The sequence below is a fragment of the Stegastes partitus genome, unplaced genomic scaffold (assembly GCF_000690725.1).
Source record: "Stegastes partitus isolate 25-593 unplaced genomic scaffold, Stegastes_partitus-1.0.2 Scaffold671, whole genome shotgun sequence".
Lineage (NCBI taxonomy): Eukaryota > Metazoa > Chordata > Actinopteri > Pomacentridae > Stegastes > Stegastes partitus.
This window is the reverse complement of record NW_007578402.1, coordinates 240,797-261,575: the sequence shown is the minus strand read 5'-3', so window position 1 is coordinate 261,575 and position 20,779 is coordinate 240,797. Positions and strand designations below refer to the sequence as shown.

The following is a 20,779-nucleotide window of genomic DNA, read 5'->3' as shown; positions in this document are numbered from 1 at the left end:
GAAGAAGCCCGAAAGAAAAAAAGAAGCTGCGCGTCAACTGCAAAAAAGCTACGACGAAGAAGAAATGAGCTAAATTTTGGCCGTCCATGAGCGACAAGGAAAGTCGTAATTATTCTGAGTCAGCTTTTATTGACCGTGTTTGGTGACGACGAAAGATTCAGAAAACGCTGATGATCATGGGGCTTAAATGATCAGAATTAATTAAAAAGGTGTTTTCCATCTTCTGTGAATATATTAACCATTTAGAAATCCTCTAAGGTAAAGAATTTCATCTTTGTATTAACTTCTGTAGCACTAAAATGCACATTAATGTCCGTCACAATGGAGCTGGAGGAGTCTACGAGTGTTGAGGTTGTGTATGGCGACATACAATGAGGCGTTGCATGCAGAGAGGAGGGATCCAAGGGACAGAAGAGGAGAAAAAAAAGGGAAAAGCATTAGAATTTATACAGCGTGAATGAAGTGAAGATGGCCGTCAGACAGTCATTTCTGGGTTTTACATTTTTATGGATGCCGCCAGAGGAACCGCTTTCCATAAAAGAGCACCTCATACTAAACAGTGATGCACAAAATAATCCTAATTCATTCTACTGTGTGTTCCTCTATGACGCATGCTGCCTAATTAACCACTAGAGCTAATGAGAATAATTAACCACTCATCCTTCAGTAACATGCAAACATTCAGCTGGTCAAACTCGTAATCAAAGTCTCTAATCATCTCCGGCTGAATTAAAGTGAATTTAAGCGTTTATGATTTGAATACACGATGCTGCCAGGTGAGAACTTATCCAGGTAGGTTGAGGGGAGGAAAGAGGATCCGGTGAAAGAAGCTGCAGGTAAAGAGGCCAGAGCGGTCCTGAGCTACACACCTCATCCAGACTACTTGTCATCTCAATCCAGGTTTTCAAAAAGCAAACAAACAAAAACTAAAAAAAAAAAAAGGCACAGTTTAGAACTGAATGTTCCTCTTAAAAAGCGGTGCTCCTGCTCCGGCTGAAATAAACTGTGTGAAGAAGGTTATTAAAGCACTTTGGATTTATGATGCTGCTCTGCCCCTGGCATCGTCAGCGTCTCCCACATGTCTGCGCGCTCGCTCAGAGTTTCCACTGAAGTTTGGGTTTTTGTTTTTAAAAAAAAAAACTATTTTCCTGCGAGAAGAGGGTCTTTAAAGCCTTTCCTTTGTGCAAACACAATGTTTATAAATGAAGCCCTGGGCGTAGCGGAGCATAATAGACTATTCAGGTGTGAACAAGGTGTTAACGATAAGGAACGCGCTGCAGCTAATGGGCTGCTAATGACTCCACGCTCGCACAAAAGGGACAAAACCAACACGCCGGCGCAGATATGCAACGGGGGGAAGTTAATGCATTCATTCACGGCATACATTATGATGGCAGATACAATGCAGCGATGAAACGAAGCGAGAGAAGGATGACATGTTCTAAAGACCCAGATTAGAATTCGGCCACAGCCTCTAGTGGATGATTTATCTGTGGTGTGTGTGATTTGGGTCATCAGTATTGAGGCTGAGTGCTATATATACATGCAGGACCTAAGGCTACGCAGACTGCTTGCTAACCACCAGGCTCCAGCCCTCAAACAACACTTTTTTCTTTTTTTTTTTGTTTCCTCCTCAGCATGAATGTGCTCAGACGACGTTACGATGTTGGCGAACTTTAACACCCTGAAGCGGCAAAATGATTTTTCTCAGAGTCATAACTCAGTCAGATCTGAACACACAGACGTAGTTTTACATTCAGATCATCAGGTCACTGTAAAAAATATTTCAACAACTTCTAATGAAATTATGTTCAACCAACTAATTACCTTGAGTTGGTAGAATTAGCTCTTCAATCAACAGTATTTTTAACGATCGGTTGGATAAACAAAGGTTTTTAAGTTAATTGCGCATAAAAATTAAGTTGTTTCAACAAGTTTTTCTCACATTACTTCAAAGGAATTCTTCATACTTATTTACCATCGCAATGCCCACGAGTTTTTAGGTTGAGAAAAAAAAATTAGGTTGCCTCAATAGATTTTCTTCAGCATTTTTTAGCGTCTTTTTTTCCATGTTTTTGCAAACGTAGCCGCTTTTGACAAACGTATTTGTTAGCTAGAAATGTTAATTAATCAACTGTTTTTATTTTGAACTGCAGTGTTGTGTTTGAACACAGACCACTTCACGTTGGGTAATATCACCTTGAAACATCCTTTGTATTGTATTTGCTTAACCTACAGGTTCTTGAACGCATCATCTTACCTGTCTAAACGAGTCGAAGCATTTTATTTGGGTAAAAGAGAGGACTTGTAATCTTGACATCATTGTGACGAAAAATTTAATTATAAAGCTAATTTGTTAGTACAACTTAAAGTAAATTTTAAAACTAACGCAAAATAGTGAGTTAAAATGACACAAGATATTAAGTTGATCCAGATACCAACATTATTGTGTCAACGCAACTTGTCAATTTTTTTTGTGTTTCTTTTATGAGTGCAGGACACCAGATGGAAATTAGCCCTGGGATCTGTCGTGTCCTCGGTTCAGCCTGGACACCTGATAACATGTCGGGATGCGCATTCTCTACCACACAGCATGGAAGTTTTTAAAGTTTACCTGAACAAATGTTTGCTGTTTTACTTCATTAACTCTGAACTATATTATTTATTGGTTCTGGTCAGTTACACAGAACCCCTCCAGATGACACTAACAAGCCGCCACGTTGACAACTTTCCACATAAAACGCAATTTTCAGCAGCTTTACAGGTAATAAAGCTCCAACGAAGCCACCGTACACTTGGTTTGTGCTGAAATGACCCCGTTATTCTGTCCGCACACTAACGAGCGTGGATTAAATACACAACAGCACGAATTTATCCCCAAAAAACAGCATTGCATGACCACTTTTATCCAGCACAAATCCTTAAATCCAGATCAACATGCTTAAATCTGCCACAGTGATATGTGTCCGTACATTTATGGGTATTAACAGGAGCAGCTAATGACCAACTCTGCATGCATTTATTGGGGCCAATTTGCTTAAATCTGAACAATTAAGGGCTAAAAAAAAAAGGCCGTTCCATGTGATCCAACCCAGCAATAACCCCACATGCTTTAAAGTCTACTCCTTCACTACACTGGTTTAAAAAGTGAAAAACACTCTCGCTGCATTTCAAAGCCATCAGCGAAATACATCGCACATAAACTGCAGCCTCTGTGGCCGTGTTATTAATTCATGGCTAGGTGCTTTCCAATGTGCATATAAAGAGGAAAATGAGGAGTTCAAAGAAACAGAAACGCGACGGCCCATAAATCCAGCCCAAAACGATATCTCGGGAGGGAAATGTAAACACACATATATGAGACGTGGGGGCGTCTGAGGCGGGGCAGAGATGTTATTTTATACATGAAAAGGTTGCGAAATGTCTTTTCAAGTCATTCGGAGCGAAGAAGACGCCGGGCGAGCTGCACTTTCCCTCCGTCCCCGAGAGATCTAACGATCGGCAATCAGAGCCAGATGAAAGTTCAGTTTTTAAACATGCTTTATGCTAATTTTTTCTTCTGTTCAACACCTTTTAAGAGGCAGAGATCCTGCGGCTGCTAATTCAAGACGACTTCTAGGCTGACGGTTCCCACGTCGTTAGGGGGTCCGTTAATGGTTTTAGTGAGAAAAAAAATCGTTTCTTATTCCCTGGCTGCGAGAATCAGGATTTCATCGAAAATAAAAGCTCTGGTGGGATCATATGCCTGTTAAATATAGCAGCGGACCCTCACAGAGCTGGAATATGCTCGTTTTTTTAACATATTTTTTATTTTTTTTTGTCTAATATGCTGGATTTTTGACAGCGCTGTCTCAGGGATGAGGAACAGAGTGCTCTGCTGAGTCTATCCCTTCCTCAATGTCGCGTTGCCATTTACAGTTGTATCATGGCGCGTGGGCGGCCGCGTGTGCGCTTGCATAAGTGTGTGTCAGTGCGTAGCGTTGTGGGTGTGCGTCTGCCAGCGCGTTGTTTTTTTTTTTTCCCATCCTGTGCGTTTGTCTCGATGGCCCGCGGACAGGTGTGGGTGCCTGGCATTTCAAGAACCGATGTCAAAGACCTTTAGTTCTGCATCTGACGTGTGTGAAGGAGATCGTGTCGAGTCATGAATAAATGAAGCGACAGCAGAGAGCGGAGAAGTGAGCGAGCGAGCGAGAGAGAGGCCTGACATTATTCCTTTGGAAAAAAAAAAATAACACCCAACATATTTCAAGAAAGATGTCAACACCTGCAGGAGCTTGTGCTCGTGCAGATTGAGGCTTTAGTCGTACAAACAGAGAACAGAGGGACGGTTTAGAAGCCTTGTTTGCATATCAGGCATTACATACATTCATATTTTGATTAGCTGATGACTTGTTTAGTTGCTAAAATATGGAAAACTGCAGCTGAAGGGGTGTTTTTAGTCGTCCCAAACCCAAAGATGCTCAGTTTGCATCCCAGAAACCTCAAATATCAACATTGATTTTTGTCTTTTTTCCAGTAAAGATGATTTAAACACTTAATCAAGAGTCGTAAACTGTTGCTGATTTGCTCCTGGACCCACTATTCCAGATACTTTTGTCGTTTTTCATGCTCCGTGCTGTTCGACACATCAAAACCTGCCCCAGCTGAAGTCGTCCTGAGTCAAACGTCTGCTGCTGTTTTGTGTCGTCGGCTGATCGCAGGTGAAAGTTTTGGTTCGCACACGTCCGAGACTTTTCTTTTCAGGCTTTGGATTATTATCTTTTTCCATTTCTGCTTTAGGATTGTTTGCTGGTCGGCCACAAATAAGACTTTAATTTGTGTTTGCAAAGCTCCGGCGTCTGGAGGCCGGGCTAATCTGTGCTTTATTGTGTCGTATCTCCCGGCTGTTATTACCTTTTGATAGCATTAGAAGCGCAGACACAGACAGGAAATGAAGAGCAGAGAGAGGGAGAGGGGGTCCGCACGGCCAAGAGTCAAACCGTGGACTTAACCTTTAAGCTGCTGAGCGCGGCGCTTTTTTCTTTTGTCGATATACTAACGTCACCTTTTGTACCGGCGAGCCTCGGCTGCGACCCCGGAGCCCTTGGATGCTGTTTACCGCTCTGCATTAAGATTTATTACTGCTGATATTATAATACTCATCTCCGTGAGCTAAGGTCAGATGGTGCCCTGGAAGACACTGGGTTTCCTTTATTTATGAGGCCCCGACTGGCTTTTCACCTCTTTGCATCTGTTGGCTCTTAATGCAGATTCTCACCAAACGAGCCGAAATGATCGGATTCAGCTGCACACTGTTTTCACTAAATCTAGTCTTCTTTAGCATGGACCTGTAACTTGGAACAACACTCAGAACTGCATGAAGCTTTCTGATTCTTATCCTCAGGAAGATTTCAGTTTTTAACTCTATCTTATGTATCAATATCCAGTATTGTCATTTAAACTGTTTCCTCATTTATGACTTGGTTTAGGAAAGATTACATCTCTTTTCATCGTACTTTTTATTCACACAGTACTTTAATACTTTTCTTTTACATATTTTATTTAGAATTTCTTAGCTCTAGATTATTATATTTACTTGGCAATAAAAAAGCTTCTGATTCTGATTCTTGTTGTACATCCAGCTGCTCTCAATGTAGCTGATGCACCTTGTTTTAACCTTGTGAACCCCAAAACTCACTGCTGAAAAGCAAGGTCTCTCTTTTTTTTTTAAAAAATGCCAAAATTACACAAATGATTAGAGTCAGAAATGGTAAAAACTTGTGAGAATGGTGGCTAAGTCGGGATAAAGTCTAAGCTTGTATATATAGATATTTTTTTTAAAAACAGTTGGCTTTACACGTCTCATTCAAAAAAATTTACCAAAAAAAAAAAACTAGTAGTAACTAGATTCTAAAAACATAAAAAAAAACTTTCATGCTTTTCTTTTAAAGGTATTTTTTGGCCTTTATTAGATCGGACAGTGGAGACAGAGACAGGAAAGTCAGGGAGGAGGATGGAGTAAGAGGTTGCAGCAAAGGGCCATGAGTGGGATTCGAACCCACGACTGCTGCATCAGAGCCTACAGCCCCTATATGTGGGTCACCAGCTCAACCAGGTGAGCTACAGCAGTGTCCTAAACATTTATGCTTTTCTATGCAACTGTGAAGCCGTCAGTGCAAACAACAGTCACGTGAAAAATTCAGGCACTATTCGGCTGAACTGCAGGAAGTGTTTACACAGAGTACATAGTGACAAAAACATTAAAAAAATAGTTAAATATCTGCAGGTATATTATGTACAGTTACTTTTTTCCTCCTGTTTTGTTCACACTTGTGGGCAGTTGGAAAGAAATTCAGCATTTGAGGCTTTTTTTGTTTTTGTTTATTTAGTGAATTTTTAATGATTTATGGTATTATAAATTATATTATACTTCACAGAAAACATGTTTAAGCTTCTCTGTACTACTTCCAGTCCTGGTTTCCATAGAGGTGCAGGATTTTATATTGCAGTGAAAAAATGAGCCAACAGTGAGTAAAAATGTGACAAGAACAAAAAAAGAAAAAGACACTACTTGAGGTCCAGAAGGTTAAATCTCTTTTGTGCTCTTTATTTTAAATGTTTTTATTATTTTACCAATTTGCCTTTTTAGTATTTTCTTCTTCATCTTTTCTCTCTTTTTATGTATTTATTGCGTCTCTGCTCTGCCACATAGTAAAAGACGCTTCAACCTAAATGGAGTTTAAGTAAAGGTTCACTTGGCTGCGAAGAAAGATGAGCTTATTGATTGATTGGCTTTAAAAAATGAAGAAGTGAACCTCTTTGTTTCTTCCTGAGCGTCCACAAGCAGGCGTCTAGTTGAGCTTTGCTTAATGTAAAGATTGGCAACAGGAGGAACCACGGAGGCCGACTCCGTCCAAAGGTAACAAAAGCTCGCTTCGGTTTTATCCTTAAAGTCGTCGGGATCGAAGCCAAGAAACACATTTCATATTTATTGCAATTAGCCAAATGAATGAATAAAATAGATTCATTGTTCTAAAGTTAATCCTCGAACGTAAAACCGCTAAAAGTAATAAAAATCTACGAGTGTCGTCCTGCATCTGATTTAGGAGTAACTGTAATATGAATAAAAACAGGTGTGTGCACAGGTTGTAGATTCCTAAAGAGGAAAAGAGCAGCTTCATGGAGTCAGTCTGGGTTTACATGACGAGACAGGAGACACATGAATCCACAGAAAAGACACTCAGCCTGCCAAGTGCACCGAGGAGAACTGCTGCTGCTTCAAACACAAATATTGATTCTGTTTGTGAACGCATCCTCACTTCACGTGACTCGGAGCCAACATCTAGTTCATATCTTTACCCCCCATGTGACCGACTGCAGTGAACATTCACAGGTGACGGTCTGAAGACTCCAACCTGCCTCGTCCCTCCTTTGCCTGAGATAAATTTAGCCGCTTAAGAGAAGGTATCACCTGTCCAGCCAGGCCAGCAGGCTCTTGGCGGCGGTGATGAGGTCCACCACGGAGGTCAGCAGATCGTTGGGGAGCCGCCGGGAGCTCCTGCTCTCCGATTGGCTGCTGCGGCGGCGGCCGGAAATGAAGTTCTGCAGGTTCTTGGCCGAGGCGCCGAGCTTGTGAGCCAGAGTCCTGACGCTCTCCGTCTCCAGTCCTGAGTTCTGCACGAAAACAAACAACGTAAACACGGAGCGGCTCAGAACAGGGAAGCACAAACACCTAAAGACTCATCGAGCACGACTTTGGTTTCCATCGTCTTTATTACTGAATACATTTATTGAATGATACAATAGATGCTACGAACATGATCGATATAAATGACTCACAGTGACTAGAACGGGTGTTAAAATTAGCAGCTCGTTTGAAAGACGCAGTAACGAGTGGGTGAGGATGAGGATGATTACGATGACATTTATCAACTTTCCCAGTTTCTTTTATTTTGTGGGATGTTTATGTGAATTAGCGGCACAAATAAAAACCAGTTTGCCTCCATATTCTGCTGATCTGTGCAAATTTAAACGAGCATTATTTGAGCTATGACAGTCAGATTTATTGATTTGAGATCAAATATTTGTAAAGCAAATAGAATATATAACAAAAAAAGGAGGAGGATTACTTTACTTTTTCACTCTGTTGGTATTTAAGGATGTTTTTTTTGTTTTGTTTATATGCGATTGGATTATTTCTTGTTTGCAATTTAAGTTTTAATGCAATAAATAAGTTTCCGTGATGACACACTGGCATAAACTATCAACTTAACAGATGGTTTCGACGAATGCTGCAATATTTTTGTGCAAAAAAAATAGGAAACAGACGGCAACGGAGGAAAGTGTGGCTTTAGTGGTGCTGAGGAACTTTAAAATTTGATGAATTCAAAATGAATTCTTCACATAAAAGCTGTTGTTAGTTGTCGTTTATCTACTATTTAAAATCAGCGGATAGAAGAGGTTGACAGGGACGAAGCTCTGTGGGGATAAACGTCAGAATAGAAATGCCTCTCGGTTCCTCCTGCTGCAGGATAAGAGTTCTAAACCAAACCGCTGGTAAAAATAACTGCAGATTTAACGAGACGCAGCTCAAAAGGAAAAGCTGCTAACTTGATAGAAAAGTTGTGTTTTTGCTGGAGGGGATGAGACCCGATCCGGAGGAATATTCCCAGTTTTGGTTTGTTAGATTTGTCTTCTGCTCACCACAAATCGTACAAGTTGTGCAGCTTCTCCAACTTTTATTTTATTTTTAAACTGCACAAACTTCCCTCATATCTTCACAAACTGATCCCAAGTAACTCATCTTCCAATCACAATATTCACTCTAAAGACAGACCAGAAGGTTTGTGACATGTGGAATAGTTTGCAGAGGATAGTAAATTAAAACAAACCGGTATCCTTACACGATATGGTAAATCCCTCTTTAACCAATTGTCCTGCTGCTTTCCTCATTTTGACAGTTGTTGGTTAAACTATTTTTCTTTAAACCTTCATATACTTTCAGCCATTTTTCACTACTGTTCCATTTACATGTTTCCTTTTAAAAAAACAGGCTGCTGATCTAAATATTGATTCATGACCTGATGAGATGAAGCTGAAGTAAGATCAAATCTTGCATCCCAGCTCTCCTCAGTCTAAAATTGAGCCTATTTGTTTTTTTCCCCTTGTGTTAGTGCCAATCGGAGGATGCAAGGATGTGATTCAGGACGCCAAAACTTTACTTCCTGCAATTTGTTTCACTGTGCATTCAAGAAGAGCGGCGTGCATTAAAGCTGCAGCCGTAGAGACGCCTAATGAAAGTCCTGCGCTGCGACGAAATTACAAAAAGCAAACTCACCAGAGCGCAGAGCAAGTCGACGGCCTCCAGGATGAGCTCCTGGTGTCCGATGCGAGAAACTCCCAGCTCCTCCAGCTCGGCGTGGCTAATCCTCAGCAGCCGCTCCCCGCACACACCTCCGCGCTCAAACACACACACGTACTGCTGCAAGCAGTCGTCCAGACCTGCAACAGACACACACACCACAGAGGTTACACACAATCAACACACTTGACTTGTTCCACAATAAGATCACGAACACAGTAAATAAAGTGATTTTCTGATGGACATTCCCTTCAGCTTCTCCTGTACTTAGTCTGTAGTGTTGTTTAGCAAATGTTAACACATGCTAACATGCTAAGCTAATGTGGTGAATGTGGTAAACATTTGGCCTGTCAGTGTCACCATTTTAACAATCTGGTGTAAGCACAGCTCACATCACTGCTGGGTCTCATCGAGGTGCTAGCGCGGCTAAAGACTGCTTTGTATATATTAGCATGCTAACAGGCTACTCTAAGATGTTGGACATGATTAACGTTAGGGCTTTTTATTATCAGCATGTTAGCATTGTGATTGTGAGTATGTTAGCGTACTGATGTTAGCATTCAACTCAGAGTAGATAGTGAACATGGTAAACTTTTGACCGTCTTAGCATCAACATGTTAGCATACTGTGAGTATGTTAGCAAGCTGGTATGTACATTTAGCTCAGACCAGAGCTGGACCTTCTTACAACTGCAATGTTAGCATACTGTGAGTATGCTGATGTTAGCATTTAGCTCAGTGCAGATGCTGAACATGGTAAACATAGGCCTTTTTATCACTGTTATGTTAGCATTATTATTGTAAGCATCTTAGCATGCTGATTTTAGCATCTAGCTCAGACCAGAGATGATGTATGGTAAACTTTTGATCTTCTTAGAATTTCCATATTAGCATACTGTGAGCATGTTAGCATGCTGATGTTAGCATTTAGCTCAGAGCATAGTCTAAACCATGGTAGTCATTAGACAGTCTTAGCATCACCACATGGGTATACTATGAGCATGTTAGCATGTTGATGTTAGCACTTAGCTCAAAGCAGGTGTTGAACATGGTAAACATAGCATCAGAACATTAGCATGTAAACGGTGTCCCACAAGGCTCAATGCTGGGGTTTCCAGCAATCAGCCTTTTTATTGCTTCCACATAAATATACATTATCTTTCAGTTTTATTTATCTTACCTTTTCGCACTGTTTTAGTCAATAAGTTTTAATTATTCTCTAAAATTTGTGCATATTCAATTCAACTTGTCTGTACAATTTTTGACTGAGTGAAATTTTTTATATCTTTTATATGCTTTTATTTTTGACCTTTGCCTTTAAGGCAGTTTAAATAACCTTTGCATAAAGTGACATTACACCCTTCAGCACTGCTTTGATAAACTACAAGTTGTATTCACCAGCATAAACTAATTCTTCTTAAGGCACATAAAACTAAAATCACGATCTGTATTGATGATGACACTTCTGTCACCTCTACAACGAGTGTCACTGACACCGAAAGGATCAAAAAGTACAAGCACCCAGAATTTGGATGGATAAGAAGGTGACCTTTAAATATCATGTGTGCAGACTGCTGACTAAGTGACACCAAAAAAAAAATGTGTTCTTTTACAGGAATGAATCGTGTTTCACACTGCTTTGTAGAAAAACACGTTTTCCATCAGTGTTGGATTACGGTGACATTTTGTACATGCATGCATCAGCCGTGACTGTTTAACATTCATCACTGGAGATGGTTATCATGCTAGCTGTGTGCTAGGACTGGGTGCCCTTCCCTTTCTGTAGGGCACGGCAGATATTATTTATTTATAAGATCCCTACTTTTTTTTGCTCCATTGCTGTGTCACGTTAGTCCAGATTTAAGTTACTGTGCTCCTGGAATAACATGGAGGACAAACTTATTTTAATTCCAGCTGTTCTTTTTTGAAATGATTCCTTTCCTTACTACATTATCATTATATTATTATTATGAGGCTTCGAGACCTCAGTGTATCCCGAGTTTAAATTAAGATTAGCTCACACCTGCTGCCTCACAGTGTGTTAAATGACCTCACAGATCATGTACCAGCTCTTCTTTCTTCCGCTGTGCTGCTATGCCGTTTTATATATATAGTAATTATGAGAGTGCACATTAGGTAGCCAGAAATTATGAGCCCTGGTTGCTGGATGCAAACTCCGACACCACCATCACTCATGATGAGCGCTCCGTGGCTCAGACGCTCCTTAACACGTTCATTCCCTCTGATCAATAACCACGCACATCCCTACTTAACATTAGAGGTTTCAGGCTGCGTTCCAGAAGAGCTAATCAGCTTTCTCTGCCACACTTTCACCGGCGGGTTCCCCCCTTTTTTTCAAAGTCTGCCTATAGGGACGACGGATTTCTTCCAGTCTGCACAGAAAAATGCGAGACAGTTTTATGCCGCCGCTTGCTCCCACTTTGTTTCAGAAAACACAGCAGCCGACGTGTCGTGTTTTCCAGACGTTTCGGGTTGTTTTGCAGTTTTGTACGTCGGGGCCCCTTTGAAAACCAGAAGAGAATAAATGTGACATACAGCTTATTTTAAGAGACACCTGAGGGCCACAGCATTCGTACATGTGCTGCTTTGAGGGCTGTTTTGCTGAGCGAGCAGAGAGAAAGGAAAGAAAGAAATTAATTCTGTCCTGCAAAGTAATCTCTACAAGATCTTTTAATTTTACTTCCTTCAGTGGAAGGATACAGTTAAGTTTGGATGACAGTAAGTTTTGTCAAAGGTCTGCATCCTTACAGATCAAAATTGAAAAGTCCTTGTCCTTGGACACATCCATCCATCCATTATCTATACACCGCTTAATCCTCACTAGGGTCATGGGGGGCTGGAGTCTATCCCAGCTGACTCAGGGCGAAGGCAGGAGACAGGTCGCCAGGAGAGAACCCACACTGCACGGGGAGAACATGCAAACTCCACGTAGAAAGATCCCGGGTGTCCTCACCGGGACGCGAACCGGCGACCTTCTTGCTGCGAGGCAACAATACCAACCGCGCCACCTTGCAGCCCCCCCGGACGCATAACAGTGTCAAATCTCTTCATATCTTTCGCAAAATGCTGCAAAAATCCTCCTTCTTTGCATCTTATATCAGAACTGTTATGGGAAATAAAATAAGGTTTGGTAACGTTAGAATAAGATTATAGCTGGTTTCACATAAAAAGGCGATTCTTAATTGCAGGTCAGCATCAAGACATGTGAGTTAGGAAGTGTGAAATAACCCAATATGGACAAAACTTCTCAGGATACGAGGCTGCCGAGCCGCATCTAAGAACATCCTGATTCTCTGTCCAGCGGTGATGCTATCAGCTGCACAATGGGGATAATGGGGCAGCTTGTCTTTTAAAGTTCACACACGGCGCTGCGCTCATTTACAGTCACGGGAAGCCGCAGAAGCAGACGTTTTCTAAAGCCGCTGGACGACCTAACAAGCACTTTGTTTTTGAAGTGTACCCAGGACTTTAATCAAGACATAACTCAGCAAGTTCTAAGAGTCGGCAGCACTTCTCATTCTGAACAGAACCAGTAGATACCTGGGATCTCAACTGCAGCTGTGCCACGACTATGATCACCAGTTAAATGCTTCTCAAATGTATGAACTTGTTGTTTATTTTGCCGTATTTTACACCCAAAAAGTGTTTGTGGCAGCTTAAAATAATGAATTTACTTGTAAAAACTAGATATGTTTCTGAAAAAAGAGCCGCTGTTGCATCCTAACCCTCCTCGTGCACCTGCCGCAGCAGATAAACAGGCATTACATGAAGTTTTACTACATTTCCAGCGGCGAAGCGGCCTCGAGTCGGCTCTATTTATGGCCCAAAGTCCAGCTAAGAGTCTCTAAAGGAGCTAAAACAAACGCTGCACCTGAAACGGGAGTCGAGAGGCTGGAACAAAAGGAGTAATGGATGGGCAATCAGGCAGCGATCCAGGTAAGACTTCACTCTCTGTTGTATTGTGTAACGTCTGTGTTGTGAGTATAGATGTGTGGGACGTTGTCTCTAGATGTGCTGTTGCGTGAGCGTGCCAGTGGGCGAGTGTGCGTGTGTTGTTTGAGTGCATGTGTGTGTGTGTGTGTGTGTGTGTGTTTGTCTGGCCAGAGTTGGTTTGCTGAGTCAAAGGAAAGCAGATCAAGACAGAGCAGCTCAGCTGCAGCCCCTGGCTCCCAAAACAATGAATGTATCCAGCTTCTAACCTCTTAACAAACAGCCAGCTGGAAAACACACACACATACACACACCTCAGAGGAATGAGCATTGATTTCCCCCGCTTCAAGTCCCCGCTTTATAATACACTCATCTATCATAACTGCGCTAACAAAGATGGAGGGGGAGAAAAAAAAAAAGAAAAAGCTGGGATGGGAAGAGAGCCGAGGAAGAGAGAGAGAGAGAATAAAGCAAAGAGTAAAAGAAAAAAAAAAATCTCATAAGCCAGCTGTTAAATTGCATGCAAACTATTTCACACACACACAAATTCCTTCTCTCATCAGCGACCAGCATTTGTCGCCTCCTGCGCCCTCCCTCCGCCTCCTCTCCCCGCCGCAGCCGCTAAATCTGAAGTCTAAATGAAGCGTTCAGTCCCAGAGTGCCGCGCATCGGGAAGAGAGAAAAAAAAAAACACACTGAACTCGAAGCCTGAAATCCATCAACATTTAAGAAACGGTATAATTTTGCCACCGAAAATGTAAACAGATGCAGGTTCCGCGGCCTTCGAGAGAAAAAGCAGCAATCAGTTCACGGAGATAAGGCGACGTCTCGTCAACTTTATCTCATTTTGGACGGAAACCCGACAAATTGATTTCCCTATCTGGACCTCCAAACACTTCAAGTCGATGAGCGATATCTCGGCTCACGGCCTCCGCCGACAGGAATGAAAGAGCTCGATAAGAATGAAGACATCAGACTGCCCAGGGGTGGTTTGTGCTTTAATGTTGGGTTGAGGTCACTGGAGGTACATGCAAGGCTCCAAAGTGGAACTTAAAGTCAATTAAAAACTCACAGTTGGTTCCTTTTCAGGGTTCAATATTGACCGTTTTGACTTAATTTAATTATTTTAAAGCTATAATCCGCAGCTATAATAAGGGTTTTACCATATTTACAAGAACTCTTATAAAACTAATAAATAAATGCAAGTAAATTTCATTAAAAAAGTGGATAAATGTAGATTATATAGAGTTAGCCTTGATAAAATGTGGAAATGCAAAGCCGGTATTAGCATAATTCCCCAAACATAACGGTACACAAAGTCCAATAGAGTCCTGCTGCTAAATTTAAATGCAAAACACATGGTGGACGATAATTAATCTGCTATTAATGCATTAATTTCTGCCTTAAAGGGCAATTTTGACTGACTGGCTGCCTTTTTAGGGGTTCAAGCAAAGCCCCTTACTTCCAATTAAGTGAAATTTCGACGCTAATTAAAAGACACCTCGTATTCTTTACATTGTGCCATTTGCTATTTTTACTCAAGTAAGGCATCCGAGCGCTTTAACGCGTTCTAATGAGCGCTAATCGCGGCGGATTCCTAACGGACGTGAGGCTGATTAAAACAATGCTGGCTCTGGCGGGCGAAGTGTTACTATGGCTGCGAGAGGCAGCGAGATGCACACAAGCAGAAGGGGAGAGCTACACTGTGTGGCAAAAGTTCACTGATAATCAGCGTCGCTTATCACTGGCAGTGAGGGAGAGCGTGAATGCCCTGAATACTGATGAGTCAAATTGTAAGTGGCATCGGCGAGCGCACACACGCCCACGTACCAAACAGAAAGCAGCAGCGCTACGTAGTTAATATACATTCACTATAATGGATGCTGCATTGATGCATTCTTCATCTGCAGGCGGACGTTCCCCCACGACCACGTTAGCTCAGCTCCAGCAGCGGATAAACAATCTCAACCGTTTATTCACTCAGCTGAGATTGTTTATCCATTGCTTTAATTTTAACCATTAGCTTTTTAGCTTATAGCATTTTTAGTTAATTGGCGATAGCTGTTTATGACTATTCTATATTATTTTAGCGAAACATTTTATAATTTATCCATTAGACCTTCTTTCACGGCACAATTTTTAACATTTCAACAATAAGCCTTGCTTTTAGCGAACTGTTTAACCTTTTGGCCTTTGCTTTTAACCACTCATTTTCACCATTTCACATATTCCTTACTTTTAACCAACTATTTCAGCTGTTTCTTCTTTACTTTTAGCTACACATTTTAAACATCTAATTGCTACTTTAGCCAATTTTAAAAAAATAAATAAATCAATTCACCTATATTTAGCCGATACCCTTTTATTTATAGCTACTTTTTAGCTAATTAGCTAAAACTGTTTCTAACTTTTTGCTCATAAAGTAAAACTGGTAATAAACATTTTAACCATCACCCATTCCTTTTAGCATTTAGATATTAATTTAGCTTGTATTTTACAGCATTTATCTATTTGCCTATATTAGCTTTTACCCTTTAATTCATTATTTTTAGCCAGTTAGCTAAAGCTGTTAATAACCATTACCTCTGCTTTTAGCAACGCAATTAATAATTTATCCATTACAACTACTTTTACAGAATCATTTAACCCTTTAACGACTGACTTTACCTTTACTTCTTGCCTTTATTCATTGTTTTTAGCTAACACTGGTTAGGAACATTTCAACCTTTTAGCTTTGCCTTTAGCTTTAACTTTAGTCCTTACTTTTTACTTTTAACCTAAACCATTTATCCATTTCAGCAACCTGTAGCAAACGCTCATTGTTATTATTATTATGTTAGAAATATTCAGCTATTTTCACCTACAGTTTATTTAATAGTTTGCTGCTTAACTACTCTTTCAGTTTCTGTGCTGGTTTACAGGTGTGACAGCTGCCTCTGTTTATTTATTTATTTATTTTTTAATAGCTTTTTTTTTTTTTTTTGCAGTTGCAATTTACAGAATTACCCCAGTTCAGGAAGCACTGTTTCCCTGCAGTGCAAATGTCAAAATGTACCCGCCCAAGTGTTTTGCTATAAATTGACCGGCAGCAGCTCAGTGTTTACGTCTGTGTGGGTTTGTTGTATAATGCTGTGTGTCTGTACAGTCGTGCGCTCACATCTCTGTATGAACAGTATACGTGTCCATGTGTGTGAGAGCGAGCGGGATCATGCGTGTGCTTGTGTTTGACTGGTACAAAAAGTGTGATTCATGGCTGACTCACACACTTAACTCCCACAGAGGCACACTTTTCACAAGAGCAGGCGAGCCAAACTCCCACAAACACCCTCTTTCTCTCTGTCACACACACACATCTAATAAAACTAGATTTTTGCACTGACTTCTGGGATGCTGGAGAGTCCTATAAAAGAGCTGGCCCTCCCAGTCGGGTTATGTGTCATCTGTTCCAAGCGCTCTGAAGCGTCGGTAACAATAAAAGTTAGACGAGCGCTCGCTCTGTCCCTGGGATTTTGTAAATGCAGGATGTTAGAAGCCGGCGGCTGTTAGAAGCGAGTTTATGACCGGAAAGTTGCCAGTTTGAATCCCAGTGTGTCCTCTGGGAAAATTTTGCATGGATAGAATAAACTAGGGAAACTATTCCTCCAGTAATAACTGTGTTTTTCTGCCTTTGGCGTGTATATTCCTACAGATCCTGAGTGTAAATGTTGGTGTTTACTACAGACGTTGCTCTCTTGACTGGTCTGGTTTGAATATCACTTGAAAACAGCAAGACGCCCTCATCACATTAGTCTTGTGTCAATATAATTAGGAAAGCAAAAAAAACAAAAACAAACACAAAACGCAAAGATCTAAGGCATGAAAAGCGGAGAGCGGGAACTGAAGCAACACAACTTTGCTTCAGGCAAAGAACAAGTTAAACATTTTACTTTGGAAATTTGCATTTGTCAATAAACAGAATATCAACAAGTGTAAAGCTGCACTTCAGTACATCCAGATGTCTGTTTCCATTTTATATTTACAGCTGGAAAAAGTTTAGATTAATGCATTACACACAAACAAAAACTATAAGGGAGCAAAATTCTAAATATTGGAATTACTTTTTAAAGGTAAAATGTCTTCGTTTGTCAAATGTTGCAGGCCGGTTAAAATGAAGCTGGGTCGTGATTTACAAAAATAAAGCAATAAATTATAAAGCAGCAGCAAACTTTCTAACTGACCACATTGGTTGAAATAGTTCAGCGTAAGTTCTCACTCGTAAATGCTAATAAATCCAGACAGAATAAGTTAGGGATCAGCTGGAAAACATAACAGAGCACTTAAAGCTAATGAGATTCAGTGCAGGACTAGCATAGATATGTATAATAAAGGCTAGATGTCTTAAGGCGCCGTTTCGACGGCATCAGTGGCGGCCATCTTGATTCGGGGAAGCTCTCTGGAGGAACCTGTGGGTCGTGAAGGAAGGTGAGTGATCTGTACAAACGTAAATACTCTTATCTCGCTGAAATCTTGACGGATTTACAAACAGTTTGGTTTCTTACAAACGTTATTAACGTGGCTACAATTCACATTATGATGATATATAATAATATATAATATATTTAATAATGACCCCAAACTTTTGACCAGAAGTGTAACATAATTATCCATAAGTCCAGCGTTATAACTACACCTCTGACATTTATAACAAACCAATTGAGCAAGTTATGGTTATTTAAAAAGTACATGCACCACTACAACACAATGTTGTGGGTGAGCGAGTGGACCGTACCAAGATGGCCGCCAGTGTGGCGATTCCATTGGCCGGCAGCGCAGACGAGACTCTAGCCTTTATTATACATATCTATGGTTCAAAACGCCGCATTAAGACATCTAGCCTTTATTATATATATCTATGGTGCAGGACCAGTCTAGCATAGTCAGACTATTCTATCGCACCGACCCAATGCTGTGTAGAATGGTCCGGCTGCACCACGTTATCATTCAAATGCTTGGTCATGTTTGTATTTTTTCAAACCACTCACAGTCATGTCGGGTTGCCTTGCAGTGTGAAATGCAAAACCAATGGCAGGCTCATAACAGCAGTGAGTCACATGAATGGAGATCAAACCAGAGCTAAAAGGAGGATAAATATCTGGTGCAACATTTGGTGCAGATTGCTAACGTTGCTCAGTGTCTGCTGAAAGAATAAACAAATGATTGACCGTTACCTAAGCTTGACTGAAATTCACTGGGCTCTGGGGTTTTTTTGTCCACAATATTTGCTCACAATGAAGCCAATTAACGCCTTCAAAGCAAATTAACCCCATGAAATGCATGTCCAATTAGCAATCAGCAGCTCTTATTAGCAAAATGCACATAAACATACAGATAATTATCAATGAATGACTTTGATATGGAAGAAAACTTTAAAACATGATAATTATCAAGGAGGTTCTGGAGTTATAAGGAGCTACTTTTTAATTTGCGCGATTTCAAAGTGGAATTAGAGACGTTTATATGTTGTAGAGTATGTAAAGTTGCGGGATAAAAATCCAATTCATTGATTTCGATAAACTATTTAAGCTGCACTCATTATTTTGATGTAATATTGTTGGTAAATGCATCTACTTCATATTGTTGTGTAATTTAAACTCAAAAATCTGTTAGTTGATTTACAGCTGACTTCAAGTTTCAATAACTTCATGACTTTGGCTTCACCTTGACTTCTAAAACCTAATTCCTCTGACACAGTCTAGCTTCTTGGTCCAACATAATTTCATTAACAGGTGTCACAACCAAAAATGATCGACGGTTGCATCAGTGATTTTTATTCTATTTCCTCACGTGGAGAAAAAAATCACAGAGGGCTCCAACACTAATGGAGGTTGACCGTCAAGCTGCTCGATTCTTGACCATCAAATTGCCGGTTCCCGATCTATATACTGCACTTTAATGAACCGCCGCCTTGAAATGTTGTCAATTAATGGTAAAGTACGTTTGTACCAAATTAATCGACAGTAAAATTGCACAGATATGCAGCCATGAAGGCCTTTGTAAGTGTTATATTCAATGATGTGGACTTAAATCGTGCTTTTCTACCTTCGTGGTTGTGCTTTGCAGTGTTCTCCCACACCGACGGCAGCAGAGGACCAGAGGTCGAACCTCACCATCAGTGGACAACCTGCTCCACCAATGAGCCACAGCTGCCCAGATTCTGACTCCTAACTCTAATTTAGCTTGTTAATATGAGCAGAACATGACTTAATGAAACATTAATTGAAAACCACTGAGCTCTATCACCGCCTCGAGTCTCTAAATGCCCCCAAACCACAGCTGGGTTGTGCTTTAATGACTCTTTGGCCTCAAAAACCACGATTTCCCCACAAACGCCGCGTTTGCTCAACGGGACGCAAACGAACCAATAGACACAGTTTTCTGATGCAAGCTGAATCCTCGTGTGTCTCACCTTAAGTCTACAAAGATCAACAGACGAGACATCCTCTGATCCTAAAGGCTGTGACTATCGCTCTGGCTGCTTTTTTTTTTCTTCCCTCCCCTCTTGTGGCAAGTGGTGTCATCAGATGTGCTCGCTTGCTGTCACGCCAATTTCACTGCTGATTTTCGAGTCTGCCGATCAAATTCATGCGAGGGAAATGAGGTGAAACTCTGCCCCGCGCTCTGTGTGAACAGATGACAGCGTAACGCGAAAATTCCCGGCGTTCCCGTCGACGCGAGCAAACTTCTCGGGTTACGATTGAAGTGCACCACTCCCGTCATTTTTAGCATCGCCCGGGGCCGACGCTGCGCTGCGACAATGCCCAGAAACCTTTTGGCCCCCAGAACGCCTCCGGCATATGTGATCTGTGCATGTTATTGTACACATGCACACAAATGCAGCAGATCATGTTTCCCCCTGTCGCCGCAGAAACACCAGAGAGACCCAGCGTGAACCGAATACCACACCGAGGCACGCCGCCCGTGTGTGTGTGTGTCGGTGCAAATGTCCGAGGACTCGGGTGGAGCCTTCTGTTCGGAGCGGGTGTGTGCGTCTGTCAGCTGTTGTGCACAGACGGTCTGAGACGAACAACTCACCATCCACCCTCCCACACACACACACACACACACACACACATATAAACACATGCCATATGCACATGACCAGCCGATAACCCACCCAGCAACGAGCCCCCGAGAAACTGACACAGCGCATCATGTAAATAAACCTTTATCGCCATTTTTCGTTTTAGCCAAGCGCGAGAGTCAATAGACTCCCTGACCTGCTTTTTATGCATTAAACAGGCATGATGAGCAGCAATTACTGCTAATATTAGTTATCATTACTCATTTCTCGCAGCTTATGCGGAGGGTGGGCCGATGAAACATGGCGCGGATGATGCATCCTGGCATCGAAGCGGGAGAGAAGTTGTCACAGATTGACTTGAAGAGGCTGTTAAAGATCAAAAGGTCACGTTTAAAGAACAAAATTCTAACTTTAAAAGACATTTGCTGC

At 41.3% G+C, this 20,779-nt stretch overlaps 1 protein-coding gene across 1 annotated transcript in view; it reads right to left on the bottom strand.

Moving 5' to 3' along the window:
- The window catches only part of cnksr2a (connector enhancer of kinase suppressor of Ras 2a), a 70,354-nt gene that overhangs the window by 42,310 nt on the left and 7,265 nt on the right, over nucleotides 1–20,779 (bottom strand). Inside the window, exons 2-3 of the mRNA XM_008290405.1 lie at nucleotides 9,317–9,480; nucleotides 7,451–7,653 (exon numbers count right to left, since the gene is read on the bottom strand). Of these exons, the coding sequence (XP_008288627.1) occupies nucleotides 7,451–7,653; nucleotides 9,317–9,480 (367 nt within the window). The remainder of the gene's footprint in view (nucleotides 1–7,450; nucleotides 7,654–9,316; nucleotides 9,481–20,779) is intronic.